Source organism: Seriola dumerili, unplaced genomic scaffold, assembly GCF_002260705.1.
Source record: "Seriola dumerili isolate Sdu_G_001 unplaced genomic scaffold, Sdu_1.0 BDQW01000138.1, whole genome shotgun sequence".
NCBI classification, from domain to species: Eukaryota; Metazoa; Chordata; class Actinopteri; order Carangiformes; family Carangidae; genus Seriola; species Seriola dumerili.
This window is the reverse complement of record NW_019174393.1, coordinates 5,510,652-5,529,849: the sequence shown is the minus strand read 5'-3', so window position 1 is coordinate 5,529,849 and position 19,198 is coordinate 5,510,652. Positions and strand designations below refer to the sequence as shown.

Genomic DNA, 19,198 nt, shown 5'->3' with positions numbered 1-19,198 from the left:
ATAAACAATTCAAACATACAATGTTCTCATGTGTTGATAATAGTCATATCTCTTCTGCTGTTTATTAAGTAGCTAAAACCAGCCCCACCCTACAGCCCCACCTAGACCAGCTACTTGATACATTAGAATATTTCTTACACTCTTATGAATCAGTAACATCTAGTAATATATAATAATTAATTTCCTTTAAGGGTCATTCTGTAGCATAATGTGTATATATACCTCTGCTATTTTAAGTAGATTTTGAAAAATTTTCTGTACTTTTATTTAGATAAGATTTTGCACAATTTTTACTGATATCTTGTTGTTGGATTATTTCTACATTGTTGTATGACTACTAAATATAGGATCTGAATTTCATTCTACCACTGAAAAGTACATACATAAGTAACAATAGTATTGGAAAATATCTGGAAGTATTTTGCAGTTAAAGACGATCTAATACAGCCATTACTTAAATATAACTTAAAATAACTGATTTATAATCAAATATAATGTTACCTGAATAGTATACCAAACAACATGAAATCTTGTCTGGTAATTTGATTACGTCTGTTTAAGAAGAACTAGTGACACAGTTGTATATTGAGATTAAAAATTGATGAAGCCTCCAGGATGAGGGTTCAAAACCTTTATTTTGACATTATTATATTTCCGATCTTGCACTATTTAAGACCGATGAGCTTTATGCAAACTATGGAGAGGCGCGCCTGTCTGACGTCACATCCCTTGAAAACTTTTTTTTTGTCACTTTATCCAGGGGCACTCTGAATGGTTCCCTACAGGAGGAGCCCAAGGGGCCCTAGAGAGGCTTCTGGGTCTCGTTTTGTGAATGTTTGTTAATGAAAGTCAAAGTGAGATTATCCCTCTTTGGGACCCTATGTTCCTTACGCTCTCTCTGTGCATTGTGTATGTACCCCATCACCTTCAAATGCCCACAATGTGCACACTGCAGACTACACGTGACAACATTAAATTTCAATTAGAACCCCAGCACTATCTGCTGAGTGTTTGCTATATGTTGTTGTTATTGAAATGTAAATAAAAATATGCACCATTTCACATAAAAGATAGAGGTTTTAAAATTAGAGTCAGCGCCTTGGATAAAGTTTTAAAAATACCAATCTATGGCAACCGCATTCATAAGTTCAGAGTTTATTTATGTGACAGGTCATAGAAAACAGAGCAATCGTGGCACATGTTTAGATGCAAACTGAACTGTTGTAATATAGCATGTTTCCCCATGCACAAATATATGATGATGACAGTGTGCAAACACAAATTCAATGTCTGAGATATTAATAAAGATTAAAGACTAAGAATAAAGATAAAAAACTCAACCGTCTTATGTTTCTCTCTACTGCAAATATAGACACTTTCTTCACTCATGCAGAAGCCATGAACTAATTCTGTAAACGGAACAGCGATATATTTAATGCAGAGTTGTGTAATGGACACTCTTAGATGTACAGTAGTATATTTAAATAGCTAGTCTTTTTTTTATCACTTGCAGTCTGAGGACGTGAGAACTTGTCAACAACTTAGAAAAAGGTTCTTTCTTGTAAATGAGACTCAAACACTTCAAAAATGCTGTAAATAAGCAAACTTCTGCATGTATTTTAAAGGGCCAGTCCACTTTAATTTTTCCACTTATCCCCTGTTTTAAAATATAAACATTTGTGAAGGCAGCACCAATATGGATATTTTATTGAAAGGAAGACAAAAATTAAAATCAATTGAAAAAATGCATTTGTCATACACAGAAATGTCATTACTTCAAAGCTAAAAACATAGAAGCTCTTCATGTCATGTACACAGCATAAGCTGCACAGTTTATAACCACAACAAAGAAAACCAGCAGTGGGAACCTAGCCTCATGTCAACCCAGCTCTTTATTTGACATCTGTTCGATACTCTTCAGAATTCGATCCATCTCTCAATGAATTTGCTCTCTAGCAGAGGAGGATGTGTGCGTCTCACTGACCAACAAAGACGCACACATCAGATAGTTTTGGCTGGAGATCAAAGATAAACATGTGTATGACTTATTTGCATCGTCCACCTGCTTTTCTATGTAGTAACCAGCTGCAGAACCAAGGAGGAAACAACAATGTGGTGGTGAGGCGATGTCAAACTTTCAAGTTCAAGGAGCGGTGCCATGCAGAGACCGACTTTAGTGCCGTGGTAACAGCGAGAACATAGGAGCAGAGGTCATTTGCTTTTTGAAGGATTGACCTCTGAATAATCTACACTCCAGACAGATTAGATTCATCAAAGGCTATAGGGGCCTCTTGCTACAGTGAAGTGACAAGAAATGAAAAACCCTGACTCCACTGTTAGAGCAAATAAAGAGGCCTGTTACATAATCAGTGGAGAATTTTCCTTCTCTATGTTATTCCAAAGCAAAATCAACAAACATTAGTCATACAAAAGCAGCATTTAATTCCACAAATGAGTTTACACAGCAGAATAGGCTTGAATGATACTGTTTCAGCATCAACACCGTACTGTATGCATTTGTAATATTCAAATAAGATAAGACATGTAAAAAGGAAAAAATAAATTATATAAACTATTTTGCTGCGGGACAGAAAATGAAAACGTCCTCATTTCTAATTTTGAATACTAATGTTAAAGACAAATAGTATAGTCCATCTGATTAATAATATAATTAAGCTTGATTTTAATCACAATTTAGTTACAGCCTTTTGTTTTCCCTTGATTTTCTTCTCACCACTTCAAAGAATCAGCCTCTTTTTTCATTTTTTTTTTAACAAAGTGATTTATTAATCAAGATGAACAAACACTTTATACTGGATTAAATCAAAGTGTCACGTTAAAGGGAAAACTGTCCTAATCCCTAATCCCTCCCTAGTCATTGCTTAAATTATAAATTCTACATAAGTTAAATGCTTAATATTCATAGTGAGAATGCAACTTAAATTACTGCATTTACCCAGAAGAAAAGAAAATATCACAATGACCCTCCTCCCCAATACTGTTCAGCCCCACATTAGTGAATTAAAAAGGGGAATTTTTATTCATCATCGGTGGTTCAATATTTCAGTAACTGCAGGACAGTTGGGAGATTATTGTTTTAAGTTAGATTTGAAAATGCACAGCAGATGTGACATCAGCGGTCCAACTCAAAATGCAACATGGGAAAAATCAGTTAAGTGAATAAAGTGATAAAGTGCAACAGCACTGAATATAGTCAATCTCAATGAAACCCCCCACGCATAAACATACCGATAATGAACGTATAAAAAAACATTATATAATTCAATTTAAGGGCCATTATACATTTAGTTCTGTTACGTTAATCTATGTATCAACTGCCTATCAATAAATCACATCTTTATACCTTTTGTGTTATTAGATTTCTTGTTTCTGTCACTGTGTTTTTTCCATACCTCTCTGTTTCCATACAGTTCATCACACAGAGCTCCTGTGTGGTGGGTCAAGTTAAAATGTCAGTACTCAGTAATCATGCATAGTTCAGGTTTTTCATCCGTCTTGCTCGCCTTGGATTTTCTTTTTTTAATTTTGTAACAACTGTCTTTTCTTTTCGTATAACGGCCATTATCCACGTCTGTTGCTCCTATTGTGTCCCCAGCTGTCACAGGGCTCTCACAAGGTTTTCTTATATCAAAGGTTTGTTTGGGTCATTTTTCCTTGTCTATGTAAAGAGCCTGGTTGCTGTTGTTGGGAGAGTTCAAGTGACACTGGGCTTTGGGAGTAAACTTCATTTGACTTGACCTTCATATCAACATAATTTGTACATTTCTGGTTACACATTCATACAAACAGCCACAAACTCCAGCCTTTAAACTCTCCAAATATGACCCCATTATTGACTTCTCTCCCCTTCAGCAGCAGGGTTATTGCCCCCACGTGCCTCAGTCAGTGAAATGTGGAGAGAGAGAAAGAGAGAGAGAAAGAGAGAGAAAGCAGTCCTCCGTTGGATAGTTGGGGCTAAAAAAAAAAGTCTGGGTGGTCCTTCTTTTTTTTATCCCCATGTGCCCCACTGTTGGACCCTGTAATATTGTACAGGAAGTCATAAGAGTCAGCAATATCACCTCACTTCCAGGTGGCGGCAACGGGACGAACGCCTGCACTTCCCTTGGAGCCCTTTGACCCCAGCGACTGACCTGAGCGGCTTCGCAGGTCACGCTCGGCATTCTCGCTCTGCGCCTGCTCCTCGTCATACCTTGTGACACAGAGAAGCACTTAGAGTCAGTGGAGGGCGTAGTAAAGAAAAACATATGAGCAAGTTCCTGTTGCCCCCTCTGCTCGCTGTTACATGGAACAAAAAGGGGATTAACTCACACAATAAGCACTAAGCACACATTATGCTCACAACAATGGGGCTCATGGTGAAAGGACCCCAGCATACATTGTGCAAAGTATCCTTTAAATAAGCGGTCTGCCGCTCCACACCACTACCCCTTCGATAGCTCAGTTGGTAGAGCGGAGGACTGTAGTGGAAATACCAGGCATCCTTAGGTCGCTGGTTCAAATCCGGCTCGAAGGAGTGATTTTTAATTGTGTTCATGTTGCAGCAGTTACAAACAAATTCAGGGCACTTTCATAAGGCACAGCTTCCTCCAGACATGTGAAAGAACTACTGTATGTGTGGAAATGGTGACTGCATGAGTAGAGTTCAGTACCTGTTTGTGACATCTCAACACAGCAGCGAGACAACAAGGCAACAAGGAAAATTAACTTCTACCAAACTTTGGACTGACTAGCTGAAAGAAATATTGTATAAAAATGTTTTCCTAACAAATATTTTATAAGAAAACCAACTTTTTAAAAGACCCTTATCAGATCATTTCCTGAGGTTTTCTGACTGAACAGGCACATGTTGCTTAGGAAAGAGTCCAGGCAGAAGGGCTGATCCTTTTGTGCTAAACAGATGTTGAGCAGTTTGTTTTAACAGATGCTGCTTTTTCAAACTGGATTTATGCAGTGAGTCATGGATCTGTGCCACTGCCACAACAGACCTCCTCTGCTTCAACCGAGCCAAGCATAACCGACATGTTTTCCACCCTCAGCAGCTATCGTTTTTGGTACTGTACTAATGCTTGTCTTTTTGCCTCCATTCATTTAAAGTTTTTCTTAAAGGCAGACTTGAACCAGAGACCTAAGGGTATCTATTGTAGCCACTGCCGTCCTCCTGGCAGACAAGAGTATAAAAGTCACTAGTGGGACCTACTGTGTTAACCAGCCAATAGTTGTAACCTAACAAATCACAACATTTTGGGATATGTTTATGATAATTAGAGTTTAGTTTTGTGGTGTCATTAGATTTGCTCTTGCATGGTTTCAGCTGGTGTATGTTAAACCATGTGCTGAACTACAAACTACATGATGTATGTGTGGCTAACCATCAAGTGACTCAGTTAAAAGTCACTCCTTCGAGCCGGATTTGAACCAGCGACCTAAGGATGCCTGGTATTTCCACTACAGTCCTCCGCTCTACCAACTGAGCTATCGAAGGGTGTGAGAATGACTCATCACAAACCAGTTACAGGGGGGTCACACCTACACCCACTGGTGGACACAATAGTGGGGGGAGTACTCTTTGAGATATTTCACTAAAGTGGTGGACCGGCTGACGTTTCCCTCCCTGGAGTCATGCTGCTAACAAAGCTAAACCACCTCTCCTCAGACACAAACTGTATTTACCTGTTTTCCATCAGCATCTGTCGTAGAGTAACGTAACAAACAATGTCATAATGTTCACAAAAGCTGCTCCATGAAACTGCAGCCAAATGAGGAAAGTAGCAACAGTAATGAGTTAATAACTTTAGTTAGGAAGCTTTACAAATACAGAAGGAGGAGGGAAACACATTCAGGTTCCACAGCACACAGTCAAAAGCAACTCCTTCGAGCCGGATTTGAACCAGCGACCTAAGGATGCCTGGTATTTCCACTACAGTCCTCCGCTCTACCAACTGAGCTATCGAAGGGATGTGTGCCAATAAACGGATGATTCGTAGCATCTGTCCGTGTGCAGCTTTAGCACAGACGACTGCAGATGAATACAAACAGTGCATTACACTGGATCTTTGTGTAGTGGGAGCACTGGTGTTTAGTGGAACATACATAGGAAAAAGCAATGGCAGGGATTGTAACTGCAGAACACAAACTCATATTACATCTGTCTACAGGGACACTGATGATTTTTTTTCATGATATAAATCTAGATCAAGATTAAAGTATTGGAATAAAAAAGATCTGTGGCAGGATTTTCATGAATCTTATGGAGCAGCAATAAACAATAAAGTGTAAAGTCTCAATTCTTCTGTGAATATAATGAACAAAAAAAGTTTTTGAATATAACTGCTTCTCATGTGCTTCTTTTACAATCCAACAAACAGCATCATGGTAAAGTTTTCACAATGTTGAAGAGAAACCAGTGACCCAAGTGAGTTACTCTGAGTCCTGGTTAATAAGTTACAGTTAAAACCGTAAACCTGCTCAGTCACATGGTCTCCTCTGTTTCACAACACAGTTAAAAGTTACTCCTTCGAGCCGGATTTGAACCAGCGACCTAAGGATGTCTACTATTACCTCTACAGTCCTCCGCTCTACCAACTGAGCTATCGAAGGGGCCTGGAGGTTACCAAGGATACATGACACGCGCAGCTTACTCACTGTAACCAACAAACTTTCACTTTAGGGTGATATTTTTAGCTCCTCGCTTCCTTGACTCAGTGTGTCTGAATGTGACTGGTAGATTTCAGTGGCACTCACAGAACTTGATAGTTGCCCAGGGCCTCTCGGGGTGGGCTGCGATTCCAGCGGCAGTCTGGGATGTCCCCGTTGGGTGTGACAATGTTGAGGGTGTCGTTGATGAGGTTGTACTTCAGGATGCGGTCGTTGGCCGTGCTGGAGGTCAGCGAGGGGGAGGCATTAACCTGAGGAGCACAGAGAGACAAAAAAACATGACATTTACATTTGAAGAGAAGGTGTTTTGCATGGAAACACGTGGAGATCCAGTTTAAAGTACTGTGGGATCTAGACAGACATGAGCACATTGTTTAATTTCCTCCCATCCCCCATAGAGGCTCTCATCAGGCAGGAAATGTAGCTGCTAATGTGCAATAAGAGCTGGGCCCATAAACACACATTCAAAGAAGAACTCTAGATACACACTGGAAAACTTACATGGCTGCCAAAAGAGAGATGAAGCAATTATTCTGATATCAAAACACACACACTTCCTTGAATTATTAAAACAAACACAGACTTCTATTGTTATGCATTACCTTTTATGAGAGTTGGCATCCATACATGCCTTCCTAACTATTGTAAGGTCAAACCAAAACAGAGCAAGTAGCAGGAGTAATGAATAAAAGATTTGTGGCACAGGTTTTATTGGTCTGTCACTGAGGAGCGTTAATGCCCTACAACCAACTTGGTGTCGACCGAAATAGATCAGATTGGTGTCTTTGAACAGAAATAGTTGAGACCTAACCTGGAAACCCAGCAATTCATTGTATGGCTGTCAAAAGGAGCGCAGAAAAAGATGACAGCTACATAACAAGAACAATATTCAGATTGTAAAAGAAACACAATCCAACGATGACAAAGGCGCCCTATTTTAAGATAAACAGCAGCCAGCAAATAGCCTGTATCAGCCTGTATTACTTGGTACATGCTCAGTTTTCCCTGTATTTTCAGCTGGAATAAAACGCAGAATGGGTCAGCATACATTTGAACACAGAGAGACTCACGTCCAATTATACACACACAAAGTTCAACCTTGAGGGCATTTAAAGTTGCTCAACAATCAAAGGAAAAGTATGTGGAGTAACTGTGAACACATGAAAAGTGTGTCTTCAGGAACTAGGCAAAGAATACAGCATAGTTTATTGTTTAGTCGATAAAATCAATAAAATTCTTTTTATGTGAGTTTGTAGGTGTGTTTGTGCGTAATAGCTCCTCCTGTTACATTACTCACCTCGATAAGCCACGGCTTCAGCTTGTCATCAATGATGATGTCATACCCGTAACATTCAAAACAGTGCTTGTCGTTGTTCATCACAGGCTGAGGGACATAAGGAAGAGGAATTGACCAGTTAGTGATTGAAATACGTTGGGAACTTTTGAATGTATCAGAGAGTGATTCAGCTGGGAAGGATGTTAGCAAATAGCAAAGTAAAAATACACCAGTGGATGTGGCTATTAGCACACAGCAGCATGTGTATAGAGGCCTTATAGGGGAAGTGCATCAGATCACTAAGTAGAAAAAGGAAGCGTGCATTAAGTTGAGTGCACTGCTGTTCTAAAAACAAAAAGACATCACCACATTGAGGTAACTTTACAGCTGTGTGTTTAAAAGTGTAGGCCCGCTGCAGTCATTAAAGGTCTCACACTTTTAACACCATCCCCCAGCAGGAACAACAGTGTGGTTTAATGTACATGTTAAGTTAACATCACTGTTTCAAGCTGTTGTTTTGCATATACATGGTTTTCATAGGACAAAACCTTATCTAATACATAACATTCAAGATACACAACATATCCAGTGAGTTTAAGTCTCATAATTTGTTCAAACTTCTTAAAATTCTTGTATTTTTTATGATGTCAATCAGCATGTAAAAGTGACTGTCACACACTTCGGACGTGTCTACTCACAGCCACAGCTTTCAGGGACTGCACCACAATCCAGTGGATCTGGTCAAACAGTCGGCTGGTCACCTCCTTTCCTCTGGTGCTCTCTAGGTACAAACGGAGGTTACTGACCGTCCACTTGCCTCCATGAACGTGGTTGTAGTCATCCTGCGTTAAAGGCACACACTCTAACTAGGTACTGGAATTGTTTCTTTTTTGTTCTGGTGCAAAAAGATGTACAGATTGACTTTGAGAAGGATATATTGATACCTGAAATTCATCAGTCAGCGTCTTTGGATTTAGTCAGCAGAAGTTACATATATTTTGTGAAACTGTATATTTAGCCTGATACAATTTAAAGGCGCAGTCCACCAATTTTACACAACTTTTCACCCAACTCCTACAGAATAAAAGTCAGGATGTTGAAGCCTCTGCTGCTTCATGAGACCCTGTATGGAAGTGCACTACTCAATTGGTGGAATACCCCTTTAACATCCGACATTAACACTGATTTAAAACATTAAATTCTAACAGTTGTGCACTTTTACTACTTTAAGAAATATTCTGTGCACACTATGTGGCCCTACTAGCCAGAGCAGACATGATACAGACTTACCCCATGTTTTTGGATGGCAACATTGGTGAGATGAACAAACATGTTGTCCAGTTCACTTGTACTGGGTGTGTACTTCACTGTGCAGAACCGACAGAAGCCCAGTTTGTACCTGAGAGACAAACACCAGAGAGAGCTCACATAAACAACTTTGATAAGATCAGTAACAGTCACTGCTATGACTAATTCATTACCAAAACCTTCCCTGGTGAATAATTACAGACAAAACAGGGTAATGGTTCAACTACAGCCAAATTCTATGCTTTAATAAGAAGGGCTTACATGTAGCATTTCAGAGGCCGATAGGTGGTCACCAAGACATAAAGCCGCAGGTCAAACTTCTTCCCTCCTATCAGCAGAGGATTGTCAATGTACAGGGAGATGACATATGCTTCCTTACCACTAGAGGCTGCTACAAACCTGGGGCCAAAAAAGCAAGACACCAAACATCAGCAAAACCACAACCAAGCTGATGTGTTAAAAGAAAGATCATTACCAGTTTTGGATGTTTACCTGGAAATCAAATGCTTAAAGAGAAGATTACACAGGTTTTTTCTGTGCATATAACTTCAAAGTGTTAGGCTTCCTCCTCACATCGGGTCATTTACTGAGAAGTGATCATTAACCAATGCTGGCATTACTTCACCAAACGAGTAGAGAATAGAGAATGGAGAAAAAACAGGTGCTTTGTGGTTTGTTTTTCCATAAAATTGAAAGAAAAAAGAGGAAATACAAAAAACACACCTACATACAGCAACCTCACAGGAAGGTTTCAGCGGCGGTGGTTAACTCACGTGGAGGTGCGGCTGTCTCTGGACCACTTTTTGATCTGGGACAGTTTGTTGATGAGGAAGATGCCTTTGCCCTGGGCCTTCCCGCAGGGCTTCATGATCCAGGTGCTGGACGGATTCTTACGAAACTCCTCCACAAACAAATTATAATCAGCCGGGAGCATGAACGTCACAGGGACAAAATCTGCACAATGATGGAGGAAACAGAAAAACATAATCAACTTTGTCATATGCGTGTCTATGAGAGGAAAAGGAAAGGAGGCAGATAAATATCTTTGCATTTGTACACTCATCCCTCTCTGTAGTGCTCTGATAGATACCTAGATAAATGTATTTCCCGTTCTCATCCTTCTCTGCCAGCGGACTTCCTTCCTTCTCAAGCTCCTTGCGGTAGCGTTTGATGTTCTTGATCATCAGGTCCTTCCTGGTCAGCTCATAGTGGTTGGGGAAGTGGTTAACCATCTGGTCATCTGACAGGCGGTAGCCGGTGTCCACACTGAACACATTCCTGATGGTCTGGACGCTCATCCTGCATGTAGCACAAATATTACGACACTCTGGAACCTAGGCAGGATAATCATGCACCCTACTTCTCCTTCACTGCATTTCAGAGGCATATATTGCACTTTTCACTCCACTGCTGTTGTTACTGGGTACTTTTCAAATGAACATTTTACATAAAAAGATAAGATTAAACCAGAGGTTTCCAACCTTTTTGACTTGTGTCACCTTATAAAAAAGAAAGGTCTAGTCAAAGCCCCTTGTAACGTTTCAGATGTTAACCAAATGTAAGATTATCCAATATTTCACAAAAAATTAGCAAAGGTTAGACAAATTAACAAATATATGTGAAGCAAAACTTTGTCTTTTCTTCTTTTCTCTCCTATTAACCATCTCACGACCCCTCAGATTGGTCTTGTGACATTTGGGAAGTGGCCTGAATCCTAGTTTGGGAACCACTGTTCTAAACTACCTGACTATATACTATATAAAGCAGTCGAAACTGGTACCTTCTCACCTCACACCAGTATTAACAACCTAACAGTATAATATAATGTAATAAAAATGTATGGCAGGGGCCATTCAACCTTGGCGTACATTCACATTGTGATAGTTCTACATAAGCATAGAATGTGAGTACTTCTACCACCATTGCCTACATATATATTATATATACACATGTATAACGTGCTTGCATGAAATAGTGTCTAAGGACTACAAGTGCAGGTGTAATGTAGATGGGAAACTTACCAGTAAAAATTCCAGTCTTCGTTTTCTGTGACTTGAATCCATTCCCTTTTCTCAAAGTTGTTGATGAGCACTGACTTTTCAATATCTGTCACCCACTTTACCTTACCGGCCATGGTGCCTCCCACTAGGGTGGAGCACAGTACAACAGGTAAAAGCAGATAAACAGGCTGACAGCACTACGGATAGAGAAATGCAGGGTAAGAAGAAGGGAAATGCATGCTGTTACGGTGCACCGGAGCATTTCGCATTGCCCCTGTGGTTTCTATCCAGTCACCTACCTGCAAATCAATGTCAGGAAACAGCCAGTCATCAGCATCAGCTAGCCGGGCTGGCTCAGTTGTTAGCAGGCTGCTGCTGAATCCTCCCCGGACTGCTGCAGAGGCTGGGCGGACATCACCCAGTCAGTGATGCAATCTCATCAGATAGTCGTTAGCTGAACTCCAAGCCAAGCACAGCGGCAGGGCGGTTTGTTAGCATCGCCGTTAGCAAACCATTTCTCCCAGGTTAGCATTCTTTATTGCTAACAAGCTACATTTATTGATCCAGGCGTCGTGAAGCTCGACTGTGACGCCAAGCCCACCACGGCCAAACTGCTCTTCACAATAAAAGTCTTTGTTATTAATTACATTCATGTATATATAGATACAATATTATGCGATTTAATTTCAATTTTAAAGAAAATTTAATTTAAAAATGTGTAGAAAAAAAACAATTACACGACACCGTTTAGGGCTTGGCTTTTCCGGGAAAATAACCTAGCAACGGGGGACGCAGTGATGTCATTGCAGGGTGTCGTTACCACAGTGTACCAGCAGGGGTCAGCGTTGGACAGCCTGTCGTATTTTTAATCATTACAAACACGTTGCATCCATGTGATGTCTGTTAAAACTGGTACTTACACCTTCTCTTGGATTTCTTACTGAATAATTAGATTTTGTTGCGTATACATTTTATTCATAGATGTACATATTTTTTAGGACAGAAATTTCTTAAAAGTTTTTTCTTCACTGGCCTGGTTTAAGCTGCTTGAACAGGACCCTCCCTCTTAGTTAACTTATTCTCAGTATGAATGTATGCTGTAAATGTATCAACAAATTATGTCTGAAAAAATTGTACTTGAATTTTGCACAATAAAAAAGCAAATAAAACCAAAACCACTGCATACATGTTTGCCATAAAATCCAAAATTTATGTTGATTATTCTGCACAAGAGATTATTCCACTGATAATCTTTTTAATAATCTTTTACTTTATCAGAACTTGTGTCTTATGGACAATAAGGGTGACAGAACAAGGCAATTGCACTATTATTATAATATGTAAAATAATAGCACTTAGATGTCACTATTACATACTGAATAAGTTAAGATATAAATTATCAAAAATTAATGACTATATCTTTAACACTAACCCTGTATCTAACTATAAACAATGCAGATTAGCAAAATATCAGAAAAAAACATAAGACAGGGACAGTACAAAGAAAGATTAAATATATAATAATAAAAATAATATTGGTTTGCGGGACTTTCCACATAAACTGAAAAAAAGATTTATGCATATGATATTTTCACAAAGTTTGAAATGATTCTTGATTTATGCATATGGCATTTTCCCCAGCAGACAAAAGGGATCATATAGCTCTCAGCTACTCTAAGATATAAAAAGCAGTATTCTGAAGTAATCTGAAAAGATACATTTATTTTCTAAAGCACAGCTACTGTCGCCCCCCCGTGGTCACTCCCGGCAGCAGCAGGTAAAGGCGTGGCCAATCACTTTTGTGGCAGTTACCTGAGAACAACAAGATTAAAGGACGCTGCTGTAAGTACAGGAAAACACCTTGCGATGATTTCTTTACTTTATCATTTCCAACACATTTTAATTAAAATGTCTTTATATTTATTACAGGGCGGCGTCCACTTTAATCTACACAAAAGGTAGGTTTTACTTTCCTTTTATTGTACAGGCACCTGTTTACTGTCAGGGCGGGAGCGTTCATTTTCGATTAATATCTTACATGATATTATTCCTAAAGAATACAATACATTAGTTAATTAGAAATGTAGTTTTTCATTTTTTAATGAATTAATCTCTGCGGACTTAATGTGTAACTTAATATGTGTGATCGTCCAAACGACCTTTGTTTGCATTAGGTGAGGGATGATTTCATCTCTTTGTTGTGACAATACGGAAAACTACTATTGACTATTACACGAGTTATACTCAACAACTGTCCTCTGAGTATTATTTTGCAGCCTTGGCTGTGATTATATTAATCATATTAAATTATATTAAGGTTCCCACATTTATGGCAACATTTTGATGGTATTTGATCTTTTTCTTTTAAATTGGCTTAAACTCCTTAAAAGATTTTCTCAGGATCCATCATGATTTGTAAATACACAAACATTTAATGCCTCTAAGCAGATTCTTTGGAACCGGCGATGTGTTACTTCTTCTCGGAGAGGGTAAAAAGGCAGTTTGGTTGATTTGAGTTATGGAAATGGAGCATTTGCATTCAGGCACATGATTGTAGACACAACAGGAACTGGCATCAGGACAGGTGCACGTAGGAGGCAACAATAAACATTTGCAGGCTTGACTGTTATGGCAAAACAGAAAATAACAAGTCATATGTAAGTGTATAGTGAGAAAGGTAGATTAGATGTATAGTTTTCTGCATAAACTCGTCCTGAACTTCATGTCCATTTGGGAGCTGAAACACACTGCTGCAGTGTACAGTAGTAAATGGACTACAACCGTTGGACTTAATCCAACAGATGATGTCATCTCAAACCTAGGAGAGCCTGTTTTATCTACCTGGATTTTCTTCCCGGTAACACAGCCACCACCTATCCTGGTAACCTGACCCAGTATTTACACAGCCTGTTTATGACCGTTGGGAGTCAAGCAAGGATAACACACAGACAATGTCAAACCACAGAGCCATTATCTGTCCTGCACGACTAATGAAGCTCAAGGTACTTTTATCTCACATATACTAATATGAATAATTTGCATATTGCTGGTTCTCTTTTCAGAAAACAAAGATGGTGGAACAAACAAGACAGCCGAGTCGTGTCGTCTCTCTCCAGGCTGGACCTGGCGAGGTGGACGCTGGCACCCTGTTTGACGTTAACCTCAGGTACAGCACAGGCCCTTCACCACACTAGAGTGACTGTTAATAACAACAACACACAGTTCAGACAGACGGAGCCTCAGGACACAGACCATGTGGGATCAGTTGTACCAAAAACAAACACAAAAACATTGAAAAAAAAAATTTGTGACATAATGTGACAAATCCAACTGGAAAAATCTAAGTGACTGAACAAAATCTCTGCTTGTTCCCTCTTCAGAATCAATGACAGGACTGCCCGTGCTTTTGCCCGCCAATTGGCTGTAATTGGAGACCAGCTGGACCGGGAGTGGACCAGCAGACAGCCAAACTGGCTACCAACTCCGCTACACATGCTGAGACCTGCTCAGGCACTGACCAGGACCATCTATCGGTAAAAAAAATAAATTCATCCATTTCATGTTATTTCACTCATCAGATCTTTATGTGACTGGCTGTAACCTGGTGTTGCTCTGTCCCAGGGACATCCACAGCCAGTTTTGGGGCTTCCAGGGTCTGTCTGCTGCAGTGAAGGCCTGGATAGCGAGCACTGCGCCTGGGCAGGGCATCCTCAGAGCTGAAGCGTGGACAGCCTGGGTAACACTTGTTTTCTGTGACATTATACATGTCTCAACTGACCCTTCGCTAAGCTGTTACTCTCTCTGATATAGCAGCATCTTAGCACTGACGCAGCCGATGTGTCAGTGCCAAACAGGTCATCAGAATCAGAATCGTGTAATTAGCTCATGTGCCCAGTCTCTTTGGTTGTAAAGTTGGGTTACTACTGGAGGTAGTAAGCTAGCCACACATGCAAATGTTTGCCGCTTACATTAGAGCAGATAAACGCTCGGTTTAATCCTCACATTACTTACACATTTGCTCCTTTATTTTTGTTTTTTGAAAGGTTAAAAAAGCAGAATCATCCAAATGCTTAAGAAGCTGATTATCACTGATTAAATTCCTGTGCGCCCTGTTTCAGCATGTGGAGAGATCCAAAGCTTGACAGACCTGCTATGCTTAGTTATTATTGCTAAGCTATGATGAAGACATCATAATTTATATGCGTGCAAAATAATCTTTCCCTGTGTGCAAAATGTCCCACTGCTCAGATCTGAGACACAGATAAGACCCCATGTGTTAATGTTGGACATGCAGTTCAAGTTTGACTCAGTGTGCTTCTTTTCACAGGTGTCCAATTTTAAAGTGATAACCTGCACTGGCTGGACCAGAGGAGCCCTCGTGACTGTGGCTCTGGTGGCTGCATTGACCCTCTTCGGTGCACTATGGAAAGAATGGAAAGCCTAAAGGGCCATAAGCAGGTCTTTTTGGCCAATATACATTTGACAAAAAAAAAAAAAAAGTTTGTAAGCGAGTGACAATTATTGCTAACTGATTTATTTCTGCTGTTTACTTTGACTTCTCTTTTTATACTATTTTAATGAGTGGTATTGAAGCTGACACTGAAGACTGTGAACAAATTATTGGGCAAGTAAAAAATATTCTTTAAAACTTATCAGGGCATGTGGATATAGTTTAAATCAGTTTTACACCATTGCCTGAGGAGTTGGCCAGCATATTGTAGCAGTGACATGTTGGTTCACAGTTGTCAAAAGCATGTCTCCATGACTGGACTGTTGCTGGCCTGCAGTCTTTTGTATCCTGATTAGTTTCTTACTGGTTTAAGAGGCCAACTTTTTTTTTTACAGATGATATGTAGCCTGGCTTAATGGAAAATGAAGGGAGCTGGACTTTCTGTTGCAGACTTGAAACTGCTTTTCACGTGACGCAAATAAAATTTAAAATGGCAAAATGTTGCAGGCTCATTAATAAAAACAAAAAAAATTAAAAAAAAAAAAAAAAAAAGGATTTATTTAATTATACAGTAATACACAAAGAAGACCTTAAGAAGCAACCACAGGAGCTTGCAGGTCTAACTGGTCTCGCTGGTCAGAATGTCTCCTGCTTGCTTGGTTTGTTATCACTGAGTCCACACCTCTGCATTGTCAGTCTTCGTAAGTGGTGACTGGCACCTGTGTATACGTTTTGAAGGCCTTCCTGTTGCACATTTGAAGTGTTGAACCAAGCTGCTTTCCCGGGCCAACCTCGTAGGTGTGAGGGAACTTCTCTCCCTGCGTCCTCTCGTAGATCTCGTGCATCGTTTGCTCCCACTTCACGGGCGACACCAGCTGCTTCACCAGCTGTCTGCGCACGTGGCTCTCGTTCATGTAGCGTTTGCCATCGACATTGGAGTACACGTTGATCTCGGGACGCCGCACCTGAACAGGAGAGAAATCTAGGTGTTAGATGATGAGTGCTAAATCAGAATAATTTTTTAATTAATAAAATAAACACCATAAAGGCCCGATGTGGCTTAAAAACTGTTTGACTGACCTCCACCTGTCTGAGAACATCTCTGAGGGGTTCGGTAGCCGACGCCATCAGCTCGGTGTGAAAAGCTCCGCTGACCGGGAGAGGTTTGGTCCTCATGAACTCCAGACGCCTCGAGTTCTGCTTGAGGAAATCCAGAGCCTGGGAAGACGGAGAGAGAGAGAGATCTCACAGGAGACGCCTGAGACTCAAAGAAAAATACCCTTCTTCATCATACGTTTGCACAGATATGCTTCACTGTGATGTAGATAAAGCAAAGATGTAATGTCCTGTCCCACCTTTAACTGGTGGTTACACCTGATGCGTTCACAGCTGTATTTTGAATTGAGCTTTTGTGCTGCATACCTGTTGGTGTCCTGCGATGACCCTGCCGTCAGGGAACAGATAGTTGGCCACAGAGCACACCGGCTCCTCAATCCCCAGGCTCTTGCAGTGCTCTTTAGCTTGAACACAAGCGTATTTATACTGAGCCTGACGTCTCCCGATCACTGACAGCATCCCACTGGGAACCAGCTCTGATGCTTTCTGCATGGCCTCTGCACGCACCTTCACCACATACAGGGCTAGATCAGAAGACACAGCAAGGGTAAATACGGCAGACTAACTAACATTGGTGTTTTTTTCACTGAGCTCCAGCTTTGTCCTGCACAACACAGGAAGCATGTCATGTTTACCTTCTGCAAAGTTCATGGCACCAGAAAAGACCAGAGCAGCAAATTCTCCGACGCTGAAACCTGCAGCAGCAACACACGTCTCGATGGCCTGTGGACGAGTGTAAAGAAAAAGAAGATAATGCCCGGAGTTAATAATAATATATAATAATAATAAACAGTAGATGAATCATAATAAAATATTATTTTATCATTTTACATAATTATCAGCTGCAGCTCTAATTAGACAAGTTTCCAGAGGCCATGGAGTGACAATACCTGAAACAATGACTTAAAACTCTAACTAGAAGTTGTTCAATAATTTCCTGTCAATCATTGCAGACTAATCGATTAATCGTCATCTGACGTACATTTGGGTTTTCTCGGTTCAGCCTCTCCACCGCAGCCAGTGAGGTGACAAACACCGCCGGCTGACAGTGGACCGTCTTCATCAGCTCCTCCTCGGGGCCCTCCAGGCACAGAGACAGCAGGTCGTACCCGAGGATCTTCTGGGCGACCCTGAACATGTCTTTGACATTAGGGTACTTTAAAAGTCCTCTACACATGCCCACAAACTGGCTGCCCTGCCCGGGGAAGAGGAACACGGAGCGCTCGCTGGGGTCCTTTCGGCGTCTCCAGCGCCGTTCCTCCTCCGCGGCCGGCTCGCTGTCCCGGAGAAGAGCCGAGGTTTCAGCCGGAGGATGGTGAGCTGTATCCGGGGAGCCGCGCTGGCTGCTGGACAGTCTCCGGCTCAGAGAGACCAGAGACCTGACCTTCCCTCTGGAGGCTGCCGTCATGCTGACAGCAACTGAGGCCAACATGGTGTACTCCTCACTCGTCACCTAATGATGTCTGCACAGGTTAAAACAAACCCATAATACGACCGGATAAACTGCGATTAATTAGATAAAAACACAGCAGACAGTCTCTCTACCACCTGCATGACACAGTGCAGGACGCCGCCATGATGTTTGAAGTAGGGAGTTATTTTGTTTTCTTTCCGGGTCATTTTTCTGCTTATTTGCTTCAGCGCCACCTTCAGGTCAGAATGTGTCATTATTTTATTGATAGCTATACAGATAGCTAGATAGCTAGATCGATAGATAGATAGATAGATTGATCGATAGATAGATAGATAGATAGATAGATAGATAGATAGATAGATAGATAGATAGATAGATAGATAGATACTTAATTTATAGCCTAGGGGAAATTCATGTGTCCATTAGCTCATTGTTGATAATAATAATAATAATAATAATAATAATAATAATAATAATAATAATAATAATAATAATAATGATAATAATAACAATATTTCCCTTTTAAAATTTCCCTTCTTGGTATCAGTGAAGTCTTATCTGTTTTTTTGTTTGTTTTTTTTGTTTTGTTTTTTAAATAAATATAAATCATAAACAAACATCTGCGATAAGGATCCCTTAAACCAGGATATGTACCGAGCAGCTCAAGTGGAAACCTTGATATCTTTTATATTTCTGTTGTGCAATTACTAGTAACTTATCTGCTACATACATCCTGATAATATGTCTGTGATGAGCTAACGTCAGCTGATGCATTTGCCAGCTAGTTTATTATTTGTGCTCAGTATTTTGTCATCAACCTTGTTTTGTATGTCAAATAACAAGACAACTAAAAAAAAGGGTGAAGACCTTACTCTTCTGCAATGTTGTATTCATCTGCACTTTTAAACTTTTTACGACACATTTATTACGTACACAACTTCCTGTGGTTTCAATCATCA

At 40.3% G+C, this 19,198-nt stretch overlaps 2 protein-coding genes and 4 non-coding genes across 6 annotated transcripts; 1 reads left to right on the top strand and 5 right to left on the bottom strand.

Moving 5' to 3' along the window:
* Window positions 1–1,168: 1,168 nt before the first annotated feature.
* On the bottom strand, window positions 1,169–11,925 carry ttll1 (tubulin tyrosine ligase like 1). Its single transcript, XM_022749371.1, has 10 exons — window positions 11,559–11,925; window positions 11,281–11,404; window positions 10,350–10,558; window positions 10,033–10,213; window positions 9,521–9,658; window positions 9,242–9,350; window positions 8,650–8,793; window positions 7,973–8,059; window positions 6,763–6,926; window positions 1,169–4,210 (listed from the first exon to the last, which is right to left on the bottom strand). Exons 2-10 carry the CDS (start codon window positions 11,391–11,393, stop codon window positions 4,081–4,083), a joined length of 1,275 nt encoding a protein of 424 aa, XP_022605092.1. The 5' UTR covers window positions 11,394–11,404; window positions 11,559–11,925; the 3' UTR covers window positions 1,169–4,080.
* Window positions 4,448–4,534, top strand: trnay-gua. Its single transcript is given in 2 exon segments — window positions 4,448–4,484; window positions 4,499–4,534. It is a non-coding gene; the product is annotated as a tRNA-Tyr (tRNA).
* Window positions 5,417–5,503, bottom strand: trnay-gua. The gene is given in 2 exon segments: window positions 5,417–5,452; window positions 5,467–5,503. It is a non-coding gene; the product is annotated as a tRNA-Tyr (tRNA).
* trnay-gua lies at window positions 5,889–5,975 on the bottom strand. The gene is given in 2 exon segments: window positions 5,889–5,924; window positions 5,939–5,975. It is a non-coding gene; the product is annotated as a tRNA-Tyr (tRNA).
* On the bottom strand, window positions 6,532–6,618 carry trnay-gua. Its single transcript is given in 2 exon segments — window positions 6,532–6,567; window positions 6,582–6,618. It is a non-coding gene; the product is annotated as a tRNA-Tyr (tRNA).
* Window positions 11,926–16,244: 4,319 nt separating the features above from the next.
* Window positions 16,245–18,407, bottom strand: mcat (malonyl-CoA-acyl carrier protein transacylase). The gene is made up of 5 exons (XM_022749618.1): window positions 17,808–18,407; window positions 17,461–17,548; window positions 17,132–17,349; window positions 16,790–16,927; window positions 16,245–16,674 (listed from the first exon to the last, which is right to left on the bottom strand). The coding sequence occupies exons 1-5, from the start codon at window positions 18,255–18,257 to the stop codon at window positions 16,402–16,404; spliced, it is 1,167 nt and encodes a 388-aa protein (XP_022605339.1). The 5' UTR covers window positions 18,258–18,407; the 3' UTR covers window positions 16,245–16,401.
* Between the last annotated feature and the right edge of the window lie 791 nt (window positions 18,408–19,198).